At 40.2% G+C, this 20,713-nt stretch overlaps 1 protein-coding gene across 5 annotated transcripts in view; it reads right to left on the reverse strand.

Moving 5' to 3' along the window:
* Window positions 1–20,713, reverse strand: part of ANK3 (ankyrin 3) — a 514,823-nt gene that overhangs the window by 133,571 nt on the left and 360,539 nt on the right. For all 5 annotated transcript variants that reach the window (XM_081254083.1, XM_081254082.1, XM_081254084.1 and 2 more), the window contains exons 12-18: window positions 20,014–20,112; window positions 17,286–17,384; window positions 14,039–14,236; window positions 12,355–12,453; window positions 11,970–12,068; window positions 5,554–5,751; window positions 943–1,041 (exon numbers count right to left, since the gene is read on the reverse strand). In XM_081254083.1, the coding sequence (XP_081110209.1) occupies window positions 943–1,041; window positions 5,554–5,751; window positions 11,970–12,068; window positions 12,355–12,453; window positions 14,039–14,236; window positions 17,286–17,384; window positions 20,014–20,112 (891 nt within the window). The remainder of the gene's footprint in view (window positions 1–942; window positions 1,042–5,553; window positions 5,752–11,969; window positions 12,069–12,354; window positions 12,454–14,038; window positions 14,237–17,285; window positions 17,385–20,013; window positions 20,113–20,713) is intronic.

The raw sequence follows: 20,713 nt of genomic DNA on the forward strand, positions 1-20,713 counted from the left end.
AAAATTAAGTGCTGAAATAAAATATTCAGAGAAAGACTGATATTAAGTCCTATCTTTGATGATGACACAAAACATCCATTTGTCTTATGTGAGTTTGAAATGGTGGCATTCTATGAGATTAATCAGAAATTTCTTTTTGAAAAGATAACTATTTTGGCTGAGAGAGGGAAGGAGTTGCTAGCGATCATATACACCATAAGAAATTTAGCAAGTGAGTAGTAGTTGAATAAAACTTAATGTATCCTCTTCCATAGACTATACCTGAACAAAGTTAGAAGTCATCAATTACTGACAAATTTTTCTGTATGCATTTCTTAAAACTCAGTCACAAAAATTAAAAAAGGTACAAGCTTTCACACTCTGCCCTTGATGGGCAGATGTGTTGTAACAAGGATTAATAAATTGCATTAACACAGGAGGCAGCAATATGCAGCTACATAAAGTATTCAGGCCAGTAAAGGTAAAAGCACCTGGGAGGGCTTCCCTGGTGGCGCAGTGGTTGAGAATCTGCCTGCTAATGCAGGGGACACGGGTTCGAGCCCTGGTCTGGGAGGATCCCACATGCTGCAGAGCAACTAGACCTGTGAGCCACAGCTACTGAGCCTGCGCGTCTGGAGCCTGTGCTCCACAACAACAGAGGCCGCGATGGTGAGAGGCCCACGCACCGCGATGAAGAGTGGCCCCTGCTTGCCACAACTAGAGAAAGCCCTTGCACAGAAACGAAGACCCAACACAGCCATAAAAAAAAATAAATAAATTAAAAAAAAAAAGGCACCTGGGACACCACAACCAGAGACACTGGTGTCCCTTGTACAGATACACGTTTGAAATACTGAGTATAAAAGATATGATGGAAGATTTATTTTTCCCCCTAGAAAACTGTACTTCTTCCATACAAGGAGTCACAATGACACTCTGGATGGGCACAGTCTTTTTGTGTACCTTTGTCTGGACGTCCACGTGTGCCCCCTGGTTTGCTAGGACTTCGGCCACATTCACTCTATCTTCTTGAGCAGCCAAATGGAGTGGGGTCAGGCCACTCTGCAAAAGATGAAAGTGGTCATCTTACAGGAGGGATGGAGGACACACAGGCGTGCTGGAGAAACAATTGAGGACTTCAAGAAGAGTAAGTCTACAATTTCTATGTTTAAAAAAATCTATGGAATAAGTTTATATACTAGCATGTGACAACACGGTTATCTGCAGGCTTAATGAAAAATTTCAAACATCCTCAAAAATGGAGGGAATGGGCTGAACCTCGTGTACTGATCACAGATGCAGCAATTATTAAGGTTTTCCTACGTTTGCTTCATCCAGCCCTACTTCCTGTTTGTTCTTTGCTTTGCGGAAGTATTTTAAAGCAAATCCCAGACATTATATCATTTTCCTCTTATGTACTTCAGTGTTCACTTTTTAAAAATAAGTCTCTTTACTTTTTTACAAAATTATGCAAGAATTCTAACACACTACCAATGCATTACTAGCTTTAGAAAAATTTATTAAAAGAAAAACTGTTTATAAATTGAATACTGACATATGATGATACCATTTTCTCCATTAAATATTAATACCCAAGGCTGACAAATGTTTCCTCTATGTTGCTTCTGGGTAGGAAAAATGGTCTGTGAAATGTAATATAAATGCTGTCTCATGAGAATGTAATATGAAGGCTATCTCATGAAAATTTCCAGGTCATTTAATGAGACTAGATACTTGAAATTGACTCTACCACAGAATGGACAGGCTCTGTGGTTATCCCAATGGCCAAGAAAAGAATCACTAAGACTGCACCCTGGTTTAAAAGTCCTCTGTAGCTGTATTTTTCATAAATAACATTTAAGAGAAAGTAAGCTGGTATAAGGGGGTCCAGATTCTTTTCTTTCATCCATTATGAGCACACAAGTTAATGTCTTGAGTTCTAACGGCCTTCTTTCTCCTCCTCCGCATCTGTGTAGCAAGGCCATCCACCTGTCCTATTTGTCAGAGGAAAGGCGTGAACCAAAAGCAGCATCAGGAAGGGCACAGAACCCTCGAGATGCTGAACAGTATTTATTTAGGGGTTGCTATTCCATCAAACTAATGACAGGACTCAGGAAGAGTCATTCACTCTTGACTTTCTAATACTGTTTACAGACTTTTGGAAAGAAGCTCACCCAGACTGAATAAAAGAGGAAATAGGAAAAGGAGGACTGGTGCCTTCACTTGAAATCCAAGAAAAATAAGCCTGGGGCTGAAACTGGCACCACCCAAACACTGACATAATCATAGAACAATGTTCCACGTTCCACTTTAGAGGCAACAGATATTTGCAGCTGTAACATTCTGTAAAAGTGTCACAATCCCCTATTCTAAGTTTGAGACTTGCCAAACCTTCTGAAGAACTTTACTGAGTGGTTCTCAGCACAGCTGGGGGAATATACTGTGGCTGGTGCCCTACTTTCTCGCGTTCCCCCGTGGACATTCATGCTGCCCACTGAACCTTTGGCCTGGAGTCACCTCCAGCTTTCCTGGGCTTCCCTCTCTCTCCCCTGGTCTCGAAAAAGGCTTCACTGTTATTATTTACGTGCGAACCACCTACGTGCTCACTTCTGTCGAGAGCATCATAATCCTGCATTTAAACTCTTTTCTTGTCTGTATTCCTCAAACCACTGTGAGCTTCTTGAGGCATCTACTGTGCCTTTAATCCTTGTATAACCAGTCGAGTATCTAGTGTTTAATCCACCCACTAATCGACTGAGTCAGAGGAAAAAGCAAGCATCTTTTGGTAAAATAGTATAAATTAAATAAAGAAAAAATTATTTTTACATTCATGATTTAAAAAACAAAATGTGATGGTTAATACACCCCTGTGTGAGTTCAGAAGTTATCTATTAACCTTTTATAAAGGTTTTGAGCATGGCTCATTTTAAAAATGGCATGTATGGGGCACAGAGAGAATACCACCAACTTGGAATAGCAACAGCTCTGCTTTGTATTCTATTAGTTGTGTAAAGAAATATAGCTACTTGTGGTCTGCAAAATTCGTGTGGGAAAGTGGGAACGTCAAAAGCAAAATTGCATCAGATCAAACACTAGTACTTCGGCAGGAACTTAGGTTCGTGGGCTCTTTTTCTTAAAAATTCTGGGAACTGCTGGTGAATAGCAGGAAAAGAAATAAGTGAAAACAATAAAGTGTTTGGTTCAATAATACTTTTCACGAAAGCTAAATCTTTCTTTTAATATTCATTGTTTAGCAAGGAAATAAAGTCTAGTGTGAAATGGGGAAGGGGGATGGGGAAGCGGGAAGGGGTGGAGAGAGACTAACTGATGTTTAAAACTCTGGCAGCTTAGGAAAAATGGACCGAAAACCTGTCAGAGTCCTTATTGAATAGAGCTCTGCTGATTTTCTGTTTTCACACTGGAACTTATTTAATACTTGATACAGAAAATGACTACTGAGAAAGAAAGCAAAGGCTTACAAATGCCTTCTTATTAGACCATTTCTAGGTACTGTGAAGTTCTTGAAAGTTCCTTAAGTACAGTGTGCTAATGGGAATTTCCTTGGTGATATATTTGCTTATGTAGAGTTTGTTCAGGAAGGTGGCTGGACATTTCCAGGCTTCCTTGGTTTCCTATGTCTTTTGGTCCTCAGAATTCCCTTGGCTGATCTCCCTCTAGTCTACCAAAGTAGACACTGAGAAATTCTTTCTGAAGTGTTCTCAGCCTAATTTAAAAAAAAATGATTTTAAGGTGAATTCAAGGCTAAATATGTATATTGCCATTGGTTAGCTAAAGGAATTTAAAGGAAAAAAATGTTTATTACACAGTACTTTGGTGTCAAACCTATTTGTTCACCTGTTAACCAATTGTTCAGGTTTGTATGGTCTCTGGGAGAATTAATGAGATATAATATTCTGGGCTCCTAAGAAAATATACACTAATGGATGCCAGAATGTGCTTCAATTTGAGAAGGCCACGTCCTCCATCTCATTAAGACAGGTTGAATTTTGCAGCAAACTATTATAAGGCTGGTCTATATATTAGTATATGAACCTTAGAAATTCAACAGCTCAAACAAATCCTGATTATAATGACTATTTGAAATTGCTTCGTGATTCCTGTTAATGCTGAGGCATACATTCCAAAGGAATGTTTAAAAAGAAAGATACGAGAAAAGCAAATCAGTACACGAGAAAAAAGAATGAAAACTGTGTTTGGTTTGCAATGATCACAAAGGATTTTCAAGATACTAAAACTGAAAAGAGGTTTTCCTATTCTCTTACGTATGTCTTTTGGTTTATAGAATTTGTTAAATTACCACCTTGGGAAATCAGATTAGTGCAGAGTAAACTTTTCCCCAAACTGTGAAAAGTCTAAAATTAAGACAACTATTCTTTTTCTACTTAGAAGAAGGTGCTGAATGATAGTTCATCTTCCTGACATCTGGGAAGTAAATACTGTTGTCTTTGTTTATTAGAGAATGAAACTGAGGCTCAGAGACGTCACATAACTTGTCCAATCAAGTTACACGTCGAGTAGGAGTCAGATTTAGGATTCATACCTAGGAAATTCAAAACCTCTGTGATTACAAAACACAGGCCACATATATTAAAATATTTAAACTACTTATTATTCATTGCCATAAAACTACTGCTATCTTGAAATTCTACTCCAATATCTGAGCTATGGCTGAGAAATGTCACAGGTGTGCCATCACCATCCTGTAGAGGAGAAGCGAAATAACAGGGAGTTTGGATTATCAGGAATTTGGGGACACTCTTGCAGGTTTTTTAAAATCTGAAGACTAAGGAATATCTGTCTTGTATTTTGGGCACATCTCAGACTCAGGTATTAATAAGCAGGTCAGCAAACCCAAATTCTCTGCTATAAACAGTGGAGGCAGTGACCTCCTTAACATGTCTCTGGGTAACTGTGGGCTGGACTTTCACAAAGCTCTTCACTAACCATGGGGATGTCGAATGTGAGGTCAGGGGAGTTTGAAGACTTCTGGGAACAGAGACTTAAAAAGTTCCCTGGCACTGCCAATTTACCTACAGAGACTAACCTTTTGATCTATGGAGTAAGACAGCTACTCTAAATTTCTGTTATTAAAATGAACTCTCTGAAGGCAGACCTGTTTCCAGTTTCTTTTTGTAACCTAGGACTTAAAACTGGGACAGGCAGTAGGTATCCCCCAAATGTCTGTGGCAGAGATCAACTTACAACTTTTTATTTACAACCTACAACTTCTTATTTACTACGTTCTGGTTGCTCTTTGACTTTACATTATAACAAAACTTCATACTACTAGAACAATTTTGTGGACCTCATTTTTATGGCTCTATGTTACTCACCAGTATGACTTTGCAGTTATTGACTTAACATTCTCTTATTGTTTAAACAGATTTTTTTCAAGTTTTCCCTATGATAAATAACATTTTGGTACATACTTTTGTGCATACTACACTTTGCACTTTCTATTTGACCTGAGTTTTTCATGACTTCTTAGTGATCTTTTGAAGGTGAGGTTTTGTTGTGCTGTATGCTTTGCAGAGGGAAAAAAAAAAAGGTTACCTTATTGCTCAAGTTCACATTAGCATTTCTGCTGAGGAGCAGTGACACCATGTCCACATGTCCTTCCTGAGCTGCAAGATGGACAGAAGCAATTCCTTGCCGGGTAACTGCGTTTGCATCAGCACCATATTCCAGCAGAGTTGTTGCTATGTCCATCTGGTTCTTTTTGGCAGCAATGTGCAGTGGTGTATAACCATTCTGTCAACAGAAATCACTTGGTCACATGCCCAGTCACAAGATAAAAATGTGTGCAGTGCATTTTCAAATAGTATGCTTCCCTTTCTAGTGATTTTCTTTGATGGTTTAAAAAAATCATTAGCAAGTAAGCCAACACGGAGAAATCAAGAAGTGCTATTAACATAGTGCCCTCATATCTCCCACATCCCTAAATAGGGAAAACGTACTATAGAGAGTTTAATGCAAAAGAGTCAGGGTACCAGTGGTTTTACAAATGGATGGTACCACTCCCTAGCACAGGTAGTTGTGTTAGTAGGTGCTCAATAATTACTTGCCTTATATATCAGGAATGAGAGGAAACCCAACTAGGAAACAAACAAATGGTACCACCGGGGCAGGTTCAGAGCCATTATTCAACCTTTAAAATCCCTTTACTAGCCTATTGCTTACAAGTTGAAATTTTTAATTTTCATGGTAGTCAAGATACTGTAATCTACTCCCATTTGCCATTCTGATTGCCTCTTTTATGAAACTCCAGTCATGCTTCAGCTAGACTGGTCCCCAAACAACATATGGCTCATGTTTCTGTCTTGCCTTACTCTACCAAGAATGCTTTTCTCCAACATGCCCTTGGGACCAGCATCTTTCATTTGAAGGTTCAGCTCAAGGGTCACACCCCCATGAAGTGTTTTACCTCCCCTTCCACTCTTATACCTGCCCCTCACTTGGCTAACTCCAGTTAAAATCCCGGAGATGTTTAGTGGCACTCTTCTGCATATATCTGTCTCCTCCTACTAAAATGCAGATTTGTTAAGGGCAAGTATTGTGCCACATTTGTCTTTGTATCTCTAGAGCCTGGCAATGACTGGCAAATCCTTAGATTTGAGTCAAGCTTACTAGAGCTTTCAGAACATTCTGGGATCCTTCTCTTGGTTGATTTCTGAGGCTCAGAGGTGGAAGGAACCAAAATTCCTTTGACAAATTGTTAATAAGCTGCTTCAGGAGCCCTCAGAGTCCTCTGTCCTAAGAAAAAAGGTCCCCCTGCCTTAGGGAGCCCTGTCCTGACTCACAGTCATTTAAGAGGAATGCAAGATTACATTTTGACATGGGCCTGAATCTAATTACATAAAACATGCCAATGAAAAGCTAGAATTTTTTTTTTTTGGTATAGACAAGAGGATTTAGAGAAAGAAAATAGAAAGAAAAAAGAATAATTCGAGTTTATAAAATACAAATAGGATTTATATTTGGGAATATGATCCAAATCTGGACAACAGATCAGTCTCAATCTTTCCAAGCCATAAGGATGGGTCAGAAACAACTCAGAGGGCAGTGGGGGGCTACCGGTCGACCAGCCTACTGTAATTAACCCTCATGTTTATGTCAGTGCTATGTTCTACTGTGACAGCATTGCTCACTTGACAAACATTCTTTCTATAATTGATTCTAGAAGATTTAAGGTTGCTGGATATCAACTGAAGAAAGTGGAAATGCCACTGCCAGACTCTTCTGAAACCAGCCTCTGCTGAACAGGATGGGCCAGGGTAGAAGATTTTATGCTCCTATTTTTAGTTTCGACCTATTGCCATCTGGAAACCCCAGCTGACCTCAGAAGCATTTGGCCCTCTGCTCAGACACACCCTAAAGAGATCGTCTTCAGAGCCTAATGCAGATCTTTGGATTGAGCCCAACTCTACAGTGAGTGACAGGAGGGGGTGAGCTGTTTTACTACCATCCCCACCCCTGAATAAAAGGGAAAATTCACAAAGCAGTGCTAGGAAACCTGATTAGTCAAGACTCTTAACACGAGCTAATTAGAGTGGTAAAGGCAGGATAAAGTCAGAGCGCAGCTTCTAATCATGCATCTTATCAGTCAGTAACTTCTCAACCTCTAGAGGTAAGTCATTATCCCCTGAGATGTGACAATCCTCTTGATTACTTTTAATTCCACCAAGAAATCATTGATTCTTAAAAAACAGAGAAGCTCTGACATCTGTGTAATGCATGCCAATTCCAGACAAGTTACTCATTATTACTGAGGGGTTTATTCTGAGCTCCTTACCTGAGATACAAAGGAAAGTATAAAGCAAGGGAAAAACAATTTAGGGTATTATTTTAGAATGGCTAGTTCATCTCAGAAAGACTTAAGAAATATTTCGAATAATAAACAAGTAGTTTATCTTGAGACCTATAATAAAATTTTCTAAATTTCCGAACCTCTTTCTAATTTCTAGAAAGTTAACGGATTCTTACTTGCCATACTAAAGGAGACAGATACATTTATCAGAAGAGACATAAAATAGTGAGAGATTGCACTAGAGAATAATCTCAATCAATACTTTTTTCCTCTTGATGTAGAGGACAAAGTGCATGCCATGTGTCCTTTTGCATTTCAAGATTAAAAACAAGAGCAGATGTAATTTGAAATTATTAAAAGTAATATATTTACACTGTACTTTATATTTTCCCCCCAAACCTTCACAATCTCTACTGATCCATGCCAACAGATACTGTACAGCTTATGAAAGAGAAACCTGACAAATAGTAAGTTAAGGCTCACTAACCCTTCCACAAACTGTGCCCAGGTTATTCCTGAACTCAAGCCAATCCTCTTTCCAGCACAGTGTCCTGCCTCAGGAAATAGATCTGGCTAAAATGGATTAGAGAAGCCCATCTAGTCTTTCAGCACCCTCCTTCCTCTTCCATTAGCTAAAGTCACATCGTGTTTTTAGGGCACACGTGGGTAAGAAAATATGCCCGCAATTCTACAAAAGGGAAGAAAGGGCAACAAGAAAGCATCATGTATTCCAAGAAGCAATCATGTGAATAAGGAAGAGGTAGCATGGAAGGCACGGCTGTCTGTCATATCCACAGGCATGCTTAGCTCTGTTCAGTTTTTGTCCCTCCTTTCTCACCACTACCTGAATTCAGAAATGCTGTAGCCTCCCTAGAGGAAAGAAGGTTATTTGCCTACCCTATATCCATTCTCCTTCCTTCCTTAATAAAAGAACCTTTGGTGTTGTGCCCTGCTTAAAACTACATTTCCCAGCTTCCCTTGCAGAAAGAAGTGGCCAATGAGATGTAAGGAGAAATGGCTGGGTGGAGCTTCTGGCAATGCCCTGCTGTCGGACTTTCTTTCTTCTTCTTCCTCTTTTTTATTTTTATTTTTTAACGTTGTGTTTTCTCAATACATCCTACTGGTGATTAGAGTACTTAATACCACGTTATGAGGGCACATTTATCAGTCTGCTTTTCAAATATTACTCTTCTACCTTCTTCCAACCCACTGTTCTTCTTTTGCGATGTCCTATTCAGTTTAAAGAAATCAGAAAAAAATGACAAAACAAATTTAATTTTGTTTAAAAAAGTTTAGTCCCTATGAAAACCCATCCTACCTATATGTGACAGGCCCTCCAAGGGGGCCTGCCTGAACAGTAAGAGCTTCCCCTGTGGGCTACCTGCATCTGACTTTCTTTACTACCTGGCAGCCTGAGCAACAATAGCTGGAAGAAAGACCCAAAAAATCACAGGAAATTTTCTTTAGCACTCTGGAAACACTGAACCAGCAACAACACCTGCCTACCTCCAGACTGGTTATGACAAGAGAAAAAATAGAACCTCATCAGTTTAATCCACCGTAGCTAGGTCTTTTTTCTACCAGGTGAACCAAACCCTAACTGATAGAACTGGCCTTGCTCATGAGCAAAGTCTAGAAAAAGCTCCTGACCAGGACCACGGCCTCAGAAAGTGGGGGTGGTTGGACATATGTCAGACATGGCATACAGAGACTCTTACGGAGGCAACTGCACTATGGGAATGAGAATGAATGTCCTCTTAGAAAAGCCTGTGTTCAATTGACTGTAAAAGATATGCTGAAGGCTAAAGGGCTGTTAAAGAACTGCTTTTTGACTCTTTGTCAAAGATGTTTTGCAGATAGGGAACCGTGAAGTCTTGTTGGACAAATACGAAGCTGAAAATCAACTACAAATATATCAACTATTGGCCTTTTTCAGAGTTATTTGTGGATGAAAAGGTGGATTGGACTCATTTTGTTTCACTTATTTATGACTTTTGTCAATTCTAAACTACTTAGCACTAGTTATGACAAAATCATTACTCTCATGTGAGGAATGAATAGTTCACTTATTATTTACTGGTTGCCTGCCATGAACCTGAGGGTATTTATAACATAAGAAAAGTGGCCCAGGCTTAAAGGGATATGAAAATAAACTAATGAAATGGACAACTATTAAATTTCATTGTAAATTTTTCTCATTTTAAAACTTGTACTAAAATACACATTACATAAAACTTACCATTTAAGTGTACAGTCAATGGCATGAAGTACATTCACAATGTTCTCTGTTCATTACCACCATCCACCTCTAAACTGAAACTCTACCTATTCAACACTAACTCCCCATTCTTTCCTTCCCTCAGCCCCTGGCAACCAGCATCCTACATTGTGTCTCCACATGAAATCATACAGTATTTGTCCTTTGATAGGCCGGGCTTATTTCATTCAGCATAGTATCTCTGAGGTTCATTCATGTCATAGCATGTGTCAGAATTCCCTTCCTTCTTAAGACTGAATAATATTCCATTGCATGTATAGACTACATTTGCTTTATCCATTCATGCTTCCATGGACACTTGGGTTGCTTCTACACTTTGGCTATTGTGAATAATGCTGCTATTCATTTTTTTTTTAAATAAAGTTTTTTTCAAAAGTCAAGGGATGGCTTTATGATAGAAAGAATGTCAGGGCTAGAAATTATGGGAAAAAGCTGCTCTTAGATGAAAAGCAAGTTTGGGGGCTTGATTTTGAATTGTAGATTTCACTGGGTACAATTCTGAAGACGATGGGGCAGGAGATGATGGAGAAATACAGGAAAAAAGATTCTGAAGAGAAATAGCTTTCAAAGATCACATACTCTCTAAATGGAGAAAGTACCTGAAAACTTTATCTCTGAAAGTATCCAAAGTAATTTAGAATAGCCCAAATTCTTTGATTTGTGTGTATAAGAGATTTGCTCTAAACACTAAGTTTAAAGGAGAACACTATAGCTGCCCCCAAATGGAAGAGCTAAACAAATATAAAAAGCCGGAGGGATGCTAAAAGTTCCTTCAACCAACAGTATTTAGGAAAAGAATGGGATAGCATTTAGATTGTGCTCTGTATCATTCCAGTGCTCTCTGATCATAGCTACCTGCTCAACAATAGCGAACTCATTAAACCAACAGCACTATGCTAACCTATCTTTAAATAAACTCTTTATGATTTGCTTCTCAAGTCAGAATACCAGAGTCATAAGAAAGCCATTCACTCTAAGTATCTCTTTTCTGAGAAATCTCTGTTATCTACCAGTCAAAAATGACCTAACGGGGCTTCCCTGGTGGCGCAGTGGTTGAGAGTCCGCCTGCCGATGCAGGGGACGCGGGTTCATGCCCCGGTCTGGGAAGATCCCACATGCCGTGGAGCAGCTGGGCCCATGAGCCATGGTTGCTGAGCCTGCGCGTCCGGAGCCTGTGCTCCGCAATGGGAGAGGCCACAACAGTGAGAGGCCCGCGTACCGCAAAAAAAAAAAAAAAAAAGACCTAACAATAAGAATAAGATTCTCCTACTGTATAGCACAGGGAATTATAGTCTATATGCTGTGATGAACCATAATAGAAAAGAATATGAAAAGGAATGTATATATCTGTATAACTGATTCACTTTGCTGTACAGCAGAAATTAACATGACATTGTAAATCAACTATACTTCAATAAAATAAATTAAAAAAAAAGAATAAAGATTCTCCTTAGCAATAATAACAACACATGAGCAAAACCTCTCAACTTATTAAGCACACATAAACCACTTGAAGGCAATGTTTTATGGCCAGGAAAATGTAACACATATTTTATAACTTTGACACATGAGAACTTTCTTACTCCCTCTGGCTGTCTTATGTTTTTAGTCTGGCTAAAGAGGACTTCAACTTTTTTTCCTGGATTTTCCTCAGGCTCCAGGATGTCCTGGATTTTCAAGGAATATCAATGGACAAGTAAATATTTATTGAGCATCTACCACAGGAGTTGACTAAATAGCTGAAGGCACAGATTTCCTAAGGCACTTATATTTCCATGATCTTTAAGTGATGCCTAAACTAGGAGGGTGATACAGATGAAGCCAAAGTAAATATACATATAGAGACTGCCCGTCAGTCTCCTCATGCTATCAAATTATAGGTACCTTTGCAGCCGCGTGGGGCGAGGCTCCTTGGTCCAGAAGCAGAAGGGCCACTTTCTGATTATCGTAATGTGCAGCTACATGCAGTGGAGTTAGCCCGCTCTGAAAACACGTGCAGAAACAACAACCAGTGTCAAAGTGCCTTAATGTCAGAGGCCTAGATTTAGGAGATGGGACTAGATTGGATACAACACACAGTGTAGTTTACATTCCAGTTTCCACAACACTTGGACCCCAGCTTTCACCTCCTATTTCTCAGTCATCTTCATCCTATGAGACTTAAATATGGATTAGTTATAATTTAGGTGGCTGTTGGTGAATGTTAGCAAGTGCTTGTTTTTTGTTATCATGGGAGTGGCCTATTACAAGTTGGCCGATGACCCCATACCTTCCCAGCAGCATCTGGAGATGCACTTTTCTGTAGCAGGAGACTGGCTACTTCAAGCTTCCCATATTTTGCTGCCACATGAAGAGGAGTAAATCCTTTCTGAAAAGATAAACATAAAAATAATGAATAATAGAAATGATACAAAGGCATCACTTTTCTAGAACTGAGGCATTATTCTAATGGTGAAGAACAGTTAAGCCTGTATTTAAGGACCAAGGCTGGTAGATAACAGTTAAAGAGTCCCCTTTTCAACAAAGATGAGCAGCATATTTAATCTTTCTCTTTCTGTTGGCTTGGCCACAAGACACTCATCCTGGGACTAGTCAGGTATCTGACAAGGATGAAGTTGGAAAGCTGGATCTGGGGCTTATTCTAGGGTCATTTGGGGATTTCACATTGTGGGAAGAATAGGTTATAGGGTCCAGGCCCAATTTGGATTCGGAGGGCTTAGAAAAATCTAGGACAAGTCTGGACCTCCCATAACCTCCCACATCACCAGATTGGAGCCTTTCTCTTCCCCTTTCTTTACTGCCACACGTATACACACATCTGTATGTATGACCCAGTCCTAAGGGGTAGGAGTCAGAGATTCTTACACTTTAGCCACCACAGGTGAACTGAACAATAACACAGGGTTCTATCTCAATAAATAGGTGAGAGTTGGATACTGAGAGTTGAGCAGCTCCTTCTTCTTGCTTCCAACTCTTACAAAGATCTGGGTATCAACCGGTCAGTCACCATGCACAGGTAGGGCCCCAAGCACAAGGCAGGGATTAGAGGGTCGTCAACATATTTGACTCCATGGCAGTTAGAGTCAGTGGGCAGCTCGTATGGTGGAAAGGCCGGGACACTCAAAACCCCATCACCCATTCCTCTGTTTCACATGTTAAATGAGATCCAGGAACTTGCATGTCTACTGAAGAGCCTAAAGAATCACAGGGGGTGAATTTGGAGAAAGTCATCATTGGTTCAGATAGTTTTCCAAGTATTTGTAATCACTGTAATTATCTTCTGCATTGATGACACATTAATGCTTCTTCTCTGCATCTAAAAAAGGGTGTAACACCAATTTCTAGCTTTCTAAGACATGCCATGGGCCAATTCGTCCTGCTATCACACTTGCTAGCTTATGTAGGATCAAAGAAAAATGAGCTCTAAATTTTGCATTCTGCACTTGAAAAGCAACTGTGTGGTGGGTTATTACTGTAAGGCATCAGAGCTGAGATTAAAAAAAAAACAACAAAACCTATAAATCAGAAAAGAAAACAACAAGAACAAAAAAAGCAGCAACAACAAACCAAGAAAAATCCACCTCCTGCTTTGAAAGTATTATAAAAGCATTAACCAACTGAGCTTTGATAATGTGGTTTGTATACCTGGCCTCAGCAACAGAAATCTGTGGCTGTGTTTTTAAAGCACCCTTTAAATCTATCAAATAACTTGCAAGAAATATCTGACTCCAGACATCAATAAGGTTTCATTAGAAGATAATGTACTGAGAAATGTAAGACATACACACACACCAAATCACCTTGTCCCATCCCAGGGCTTTGCTGGCCATGTTAATCCTGGGATCCAAGTATAGTTGCTGTTGTACAGCTTTTGTACCTATTACCATGCAGGAAACTGTAAAGAGAGTGTTTTTTGGGGGGACACAGCAGGATTCTAAGACTGGCTTTCATACCTTTGTTGTTATAGATAAAGATGCGCCATGATCCAAAAGGAATGCGGCTACGTCCTCATGCCCCTCTCGGGCTGCAAGGTGGAGTGGGGTGTACCCAGAAGTCGTGGCTGCATTTGGAGATGCTCCTTGCTGTAACAGCTGTTGTACTATATCTGCTTTCCCCAGTCGGGCAGAAATGTGGAGTGGGGTTTGGTCATCCTATAGGACAAGGTAAAAATTCAGGGCTGATGAGCTGAGAAAACAATGGTGCCACTGTGAAAAATACAGGAAACGTCACTGCTTGGTATCGGAGGCTACATTCAACTCTTTGATTCAATACTAAAAAGAACCTCATTTATCTTTTTCTTTAAGTTTCAGAAAGGTGGGGATGGCAGATCTAAGCACCTTAGACACCCTTTGAGTAACCTATTAGCGTGAGAATTGTGAAAGGCAGTTCTATCTAGAAATTATCCCCACTCTCTCCTGCTATACTTTAGCAATTTTTAAACCTCTGATGACTCATATGAATGAATTATTTTATTGGTGCCCCCTTCCCACGGTCAAAAGTGGGAGGAGGGGAGAGGGCAGTATAGGATGGTTGAGGAAGGTTCCCAGCTAAGATGGGGGCTGACAGCCAGCCCATCCTCTGCTTGCCGAGCTGTCATCAGGCTGCATCTGCCTGGAGTGGAAGGCACCTTATTACAGTTCACCCAAGGACACAAGGCACTCCGAAGTCCTGCACCCTGAGGGCCTTATACCCCGTTGGAGGGGTATCTTTTCCTTGTTTGCCCAAAGATGCCCTCTGGAGAGAAATCCCCTACTGGGATGTGAAAAAGTCCAGGTAAATACTTCATGTAGGGCAAGCAGAGAGAAGAGGCTGGAGCACAGGGCACTGCTATGCAAAGGTAAGTAAGGTGACGGTCAAGATCAAAGCAAGAGGGTCTATGTAACTAGTAGGAAGTGTGAGAAGTTAGGGGAGATGCCACAAGGAAGGAGAGAAACACTGAAAATAGAGAGAGATTGTTGCCAAAGAAAAATCTCATACAACTCTGCTACTGCCCCCACCACCACTGGACGTCAACTGCGCGTGTGCACGCCCCAGGCTCTGCTCCAGGTATTCTACCTGCATTAGTTCATTCATCATTACAGCAATCCTATCTATTACAACTGTCATTCTTCCCATTTCCTACATGAGGAAACTAGAGAAGGGAATGTGGCACGGAGATGTTAGCTAACCTGCCCAGGGTTACTCAGGTAGTACATCATGGACAAAGATTCGAACCCAGGCAGTCTGGCTATGGAAGTCAGGCTCTTAACAATGATACATACTATCTCTTTAATGAGATAACTATACATCTTATGGTCAATTTCAGCTTGTGGGTGAAACCACTTCCTAGACGAAATGCTTCATATGTAACAACACTCAAAAATGTGAGTTTTCTTATAATGGTAGAGTACAGCCTCTCTTAACCAATCTACTTAACTGATTAACCAACATCCTCTAGATCAGGGGTCAGAACAGTAAAATCCAGGGGCCAAATCCAGCTGCCACCTGTGTTTGTAAATAAAGTTTTATTGGAACACAGTCATGTCCATTTGCTGAAGTATTAAATTACGTACTATTGCTGTTTTCACTCTGTAACAACAGCGTTGAGAGTTTGTGGACAAAGACTGTATCCTGTGAAGCCTAAAATATTTATGATCAGGCCCTTTACAGAAAAAGTTTGCTGAGCTTTGTTTCTAGGTCCTCTGTAAAATCTACCAGCTGGCACCACGATAGGCCGGACACTTAAGTTTATAGTCTTCTGACTAGAATGTTACCACTACCTTTGTACCCACCTGTGGATTTTATGTTTACAAAGACCTAGTTGTGTTTGTTCCCACACTAGTGTGTTTATACTAGTACCTGTCTAATTTGTACTATATTTACACTAATTATATAATTACATAATATGTTAACAGGTAAAATATGAGTACGAAAGGAAAGGCTTTAAGAACACTAAGTTAAAAGCCTTGGAGAGCCTTGGTAGACGTTGATTAAAAACCAACTATGAGACTTCCCTGGTGGTCCAGTGGTTAAGACTCCATGCTTCCAATGCAGGGGGCACAAGTTCAATCCCTGGTTGGGGAAGTTCTGCATGCCACACAGCCAAAAAAGGAAAAAAAGACAAAGAAAACCCCAAAAAACCCAACTATGGTCAAACTACATATGGGTAGGAGAGCTGAATAGACTGGGGGAAAATTATAAAAGTTGAGAAATATCCTGTACTCAAACTGCTTTGCAAATGCCTCAGTTTTCTCTTCATTTAACCCTGAACTAGAAACTACAAAGTATGTAATTAAATGACAAATAAATGTATATTTGTATATTGAAGGGCTAAAATTAAATGGTTGAGGTATTTACATATCTATTTGCAATTCTTGACCTAAACTGCCATTTAAAAAAAACAAATTGGTAAATTATAGTTTATTCATGCACTGAAAAAAAATCATTAAAAAAAGCTAAACATCAATAAATAAACAAACAACAAATTTTAAACTGCCATTTTGATAACCAGACCAACTACCATCAAGACAGTGACAGATAGTGAGTTTCTTCTGGAGGGTAAATGCCAGGCAGAGAATGACTCATTCAAACTCAGCCCTTGGACTTCCCCAGCTGTCCAGTGGTTAAGGCTCCACCTTCCAATGCAGGGAGTGTGGGTTCGATCCCTGGTCTGGGAACTAAGATCCCACATGCCGCAAGGTGCGGCCAAAAACAAACAAACAAACTCATCCCTGATGTTCTTCTATATTCTATGTTCCATGAACAACTCTGACAAAGTCTCAGGGTTTATGGTTTCACAACTTGCAGAGAAAAAGTTCAAACTCCCTTTTTCCTTTTGTGGCTCTGACAGCTGACATCTAGGTCAACCAAAAGAACTCAATTATGCTTCCAAACTGTGCTTGTTTTAGAAGCTTTGTGCATGAGCCCTTCTCCATAGAGTGCAAACTCTGAGCCAATTCTAGGTTTGTTTCCTAAGCCATTAGGGATGAGCAATGTGCCAAGGACACAAAGTTCTTGTTCAATTTCATTTTGTTAAATAATTGAGTAGATACACATACAGGGAGGGGATGTTTTCAATATCCCTTGGGTAGAGACTTTTGTCATTGGTGGTGGTTCATTACTTGAAAAGAGTGATCCTGGAAGAAAGCATGCCTATGTTTAAAGGTTTTATTAAAATCATTTCTTCTCTCGGCAGCAAACACTTCCATGCTCGGCACATACCTTAGCTTTAGCTTCTACCTGAGCGCCGTCTTGCACCAGATACCGCACGACTTCGGCCTGGCCGGACCGAGCTGCCATGTGCAGTGCTGTTTCTCCTCTCTGGGGAACAGGAGCCAAGGTAACTTAACGGCAGCTCTAAAGAAGACTGGCCTATTTTCTTTGCATAAAGTTGATGATGGAGGGTTTTTTTTTTTTTAAATAAAAAGTAGTTCCAAGCACTTCCTTATTGAAAATAGGAAAGATAGGAAATGAAATACACAAGAATTTCCCAGGAACCTGGTCCATGATGGAAGACATCAGTGTAAGCCCAGAGAGCAAGGCAGGATCAGAAGCCACGCTCAATAATCTACAATGTAGCCTCACTGGGGGTTCAAGGGCAAATGCTATGGAGCCAAGCAGGAGGGTAGGTGAGTGAAGAGGGAAGATGGAGAGTGCTCCTGGAGACAGACCAGGCCTTATCCTGGCTGAGGGAGGCGCTGCTAGCTGGCGTCAGCAGGCTACTTCAGTAACTCTTTGGGATGCCAGCTGTATCATGCCATACCTTCCTATTTTTCAAAAAAGCAGCAGTCTGGATATTTGTGTATATTTCTTGAATGCTGGTCAAAAAATCAGAGTTCAAAACAAAAGAAAACCAAAAATGCTGCACAGGCAACACAAAACACACCTAAGGGCCAGACTTGGCTTGCCCTTGGTTTGCATTTCCTGCTTTATCTCAACAGGTCATTATCCTTTTGGGCATTATCCCAAGGGGTTATTTTCTTTGCCACTGGACTTCCCCCGCCTCTGCTGCTTTTCACCAAATGGACTTTCATTCAGATGATCTTTTCATTTACTTAATAATAAAAAAAGGAAAACAACATAGAAAACACATATGGATTGAAATGTAAAAAAGTAATAAAAAGCAAATATATTCTCCCCCACACAAGTGATGCCCACCTTTATTTTTTATTTTTATTTTTAAAATTATATATTTATTTATTTATTTTTGGCTGCGTTGGGTCTTCGTTGCTGTGCACAGGCTTTCTCTAGGTGTGGTGAGCAGGGGCTACTCTTTGTTGCGGTGCGCGGGCTTCTCATTGTTGTGGCTTCTCTTGTTGTGGAGCATGGGCTCTAGGCACGCGGGCTTCAGTAGCTGTGGTGCATGGGTTTCAGTAGTTGTGGCTCGTGGGCTCTAGAGCACAGGCTCAGTAGTTGTGGCGCACAGGCTTAGTTGCTCCGCGGCATGTGGGATCTTCCCGGACCAGGGCTCGAACCCATGTCCCCTGCATTGGCAGGCGGATTCTTAACCACTGCGCCACCAGGGAAGTCCCAGTGCCCACCTTTAAATTACTTTTTATAGATATTGCTTTGCTTTATAGGACATCTACCTCCATGGAAGGATATGCAGAGATACAGTTCACATGAAACTTGTTGCTTTGTTTCCTGGAAAGGTGCCGAGGATGTAGGTGACCATGGTACCCAGTGTTCTCTTCATAAAGGAAAACCTTCTCTCCTGGTGTTAGTACCAGGAAAGACTGCATTTCAGCTGAGAGCTGGTCTGACGTGTATGTGCTGACTCAAGCTGCTGGAAGACATAGAGCCTTTCGGGGGCCTACCCTCAGGGTGAGGACGCAGGACCTTATGGTTTGCCCTTTCTGTGCCAGAATGTTCCTCGTTTTATTTTTATTTCTTTGGTGCTCATGAGTCCAACTAGTGTTCTTATGCTTGTGGTCTGGGGTGCTAAGATTGTTATGCTGCTAAACTTAAAATTCTGTAAAACAATGTCAAAGGCCACATGCAGATCGAGGGTGGTAAGTTACTCCTCTGACATTTACTATGAAGTGAGTCTCATGGTTCTGCAGAGCAATGCTTAGTGTGGGAAAACAACAACATCCAATAATGAACTGAGTTCCATGGGTTTGCGATAACATGGTCGAGCACGCTGAAGAGAAATTACTTTGAAGTTACTTGAAATCACAATAAGGAGAGTGTTGGAACCACCTTCTCAACATGCAACACTTATTTTTTAAAAAAATTTTATTCAAGTATAGTTGATTTACAATGTGTTAATTTCTGCTAAATAGCAAAGTGACTCAGTTATACATATATATTCACTTTCATATTCTTTTCCATTATGGTTTATCACAGGATATTGAATATATTGACAGTTCCCTGTGCTATACAGTAGGACCTTGTTGTTTATCCATCCTATATGTAATTGTTTGCATCTGCTAATCCCAAACTCCCAATCCATTTCTCCCCCAACCCCCTCCCTCTTGGCAACCACAAGTCTGTTCTCTATGTCTGTGAGTCTGTTTCTGTTTTGTAGATAAGTTCATTTGTGTCACATTTTAGATTCCACATATAAGCGATATCATATGGCATTTTTCTTTCTCTTTCTGACTTACTTTGCTTAGTATGATAATCTCTAGGTCCATCATGCATGCAACATAATGCTTCTGTTGAAAAAAAACTCTCCCCGTCCACAAAACTTTATTTTTTAAAGCATAACATTCAGTAGTAATATACACAGTCCCTAAGTCTTAGCAATATGTGACCAGCTAGTGATCGAATGGATCTTGCCTTTGAAATAAAGGAAACCACAGGTATTTTCAAAATTCTGCCCTTTTAAGTACTCAAGTTAAATGGGAATTAATTTACCTATAACAAAAATAAGTAGATTGAGAGCAATCGTTTCCAGTTTCATAAATGCTCACAGTGAGACCTACTTTGTTCAAAGGATACTTACCACGTTGGTGGTATTTGGTGAGGCTCCATGATGCATTAGTTGTGACACGATATTTACATGCCCCATGAAGGCAGCAACATGGATTGGGGTAAGGCCCGACTGGAGAAAAAGAGGGAAATGTCAGTTTGTTGGCTTATTTTAAAAAGAGTTTGTCTGCCTGCCTGCCTGCCTACCTGCCATCCATCCATCCAGGCTAAGATAACCAATTTATTGATCAGATCAGAAAACATCAAGACATCACCATTACGTCATAGATTTTATAAGGCAAACATATCAATATTCATCATTTCTCTAAAGCACGTTCCGTGATTATGAAAGGCCTATGTCATAACCATTAAAGAGGAAAGGTTTATTTCACACATTTTATATAGCTCTATAAAAAATATTTAGAGAAATACCTTGAAGGTTTTTTCCCTTTGCTACTAAGCCTTCCTTATCCATATGACTGTGTGTGTGTGTGTGTGTGTGTCTGTGTGTGGAGGGGGGACACTTGTGTGATTACATACACAATAGCAAAAATTCAACTTTTATTTCAGATCCTATTCTGGCCTTTTAATAAGGACTCCCATGCTCTCAGAATCACTGATTATATTATACGTGAAAGAGCAGGGTGGGAACACAAAGCCATCCCTCTAAGAAATGAGCAGATCAGCATTAACTGTCCCAATCATTTAAATTTTTATCTTTCTGCATATTATAA

This window comes from Mesoplodon bidens, assembly GCF_964165515.1.
Source record: "Mesoplodon bidens genome assembly, chromosome: 1".
NCBI lineage: Eukaryota > Metazoa > Chordata > Mammalia > Artiodactyla > Ziphiidae > Mesoplodon > Mesoplodon bidens.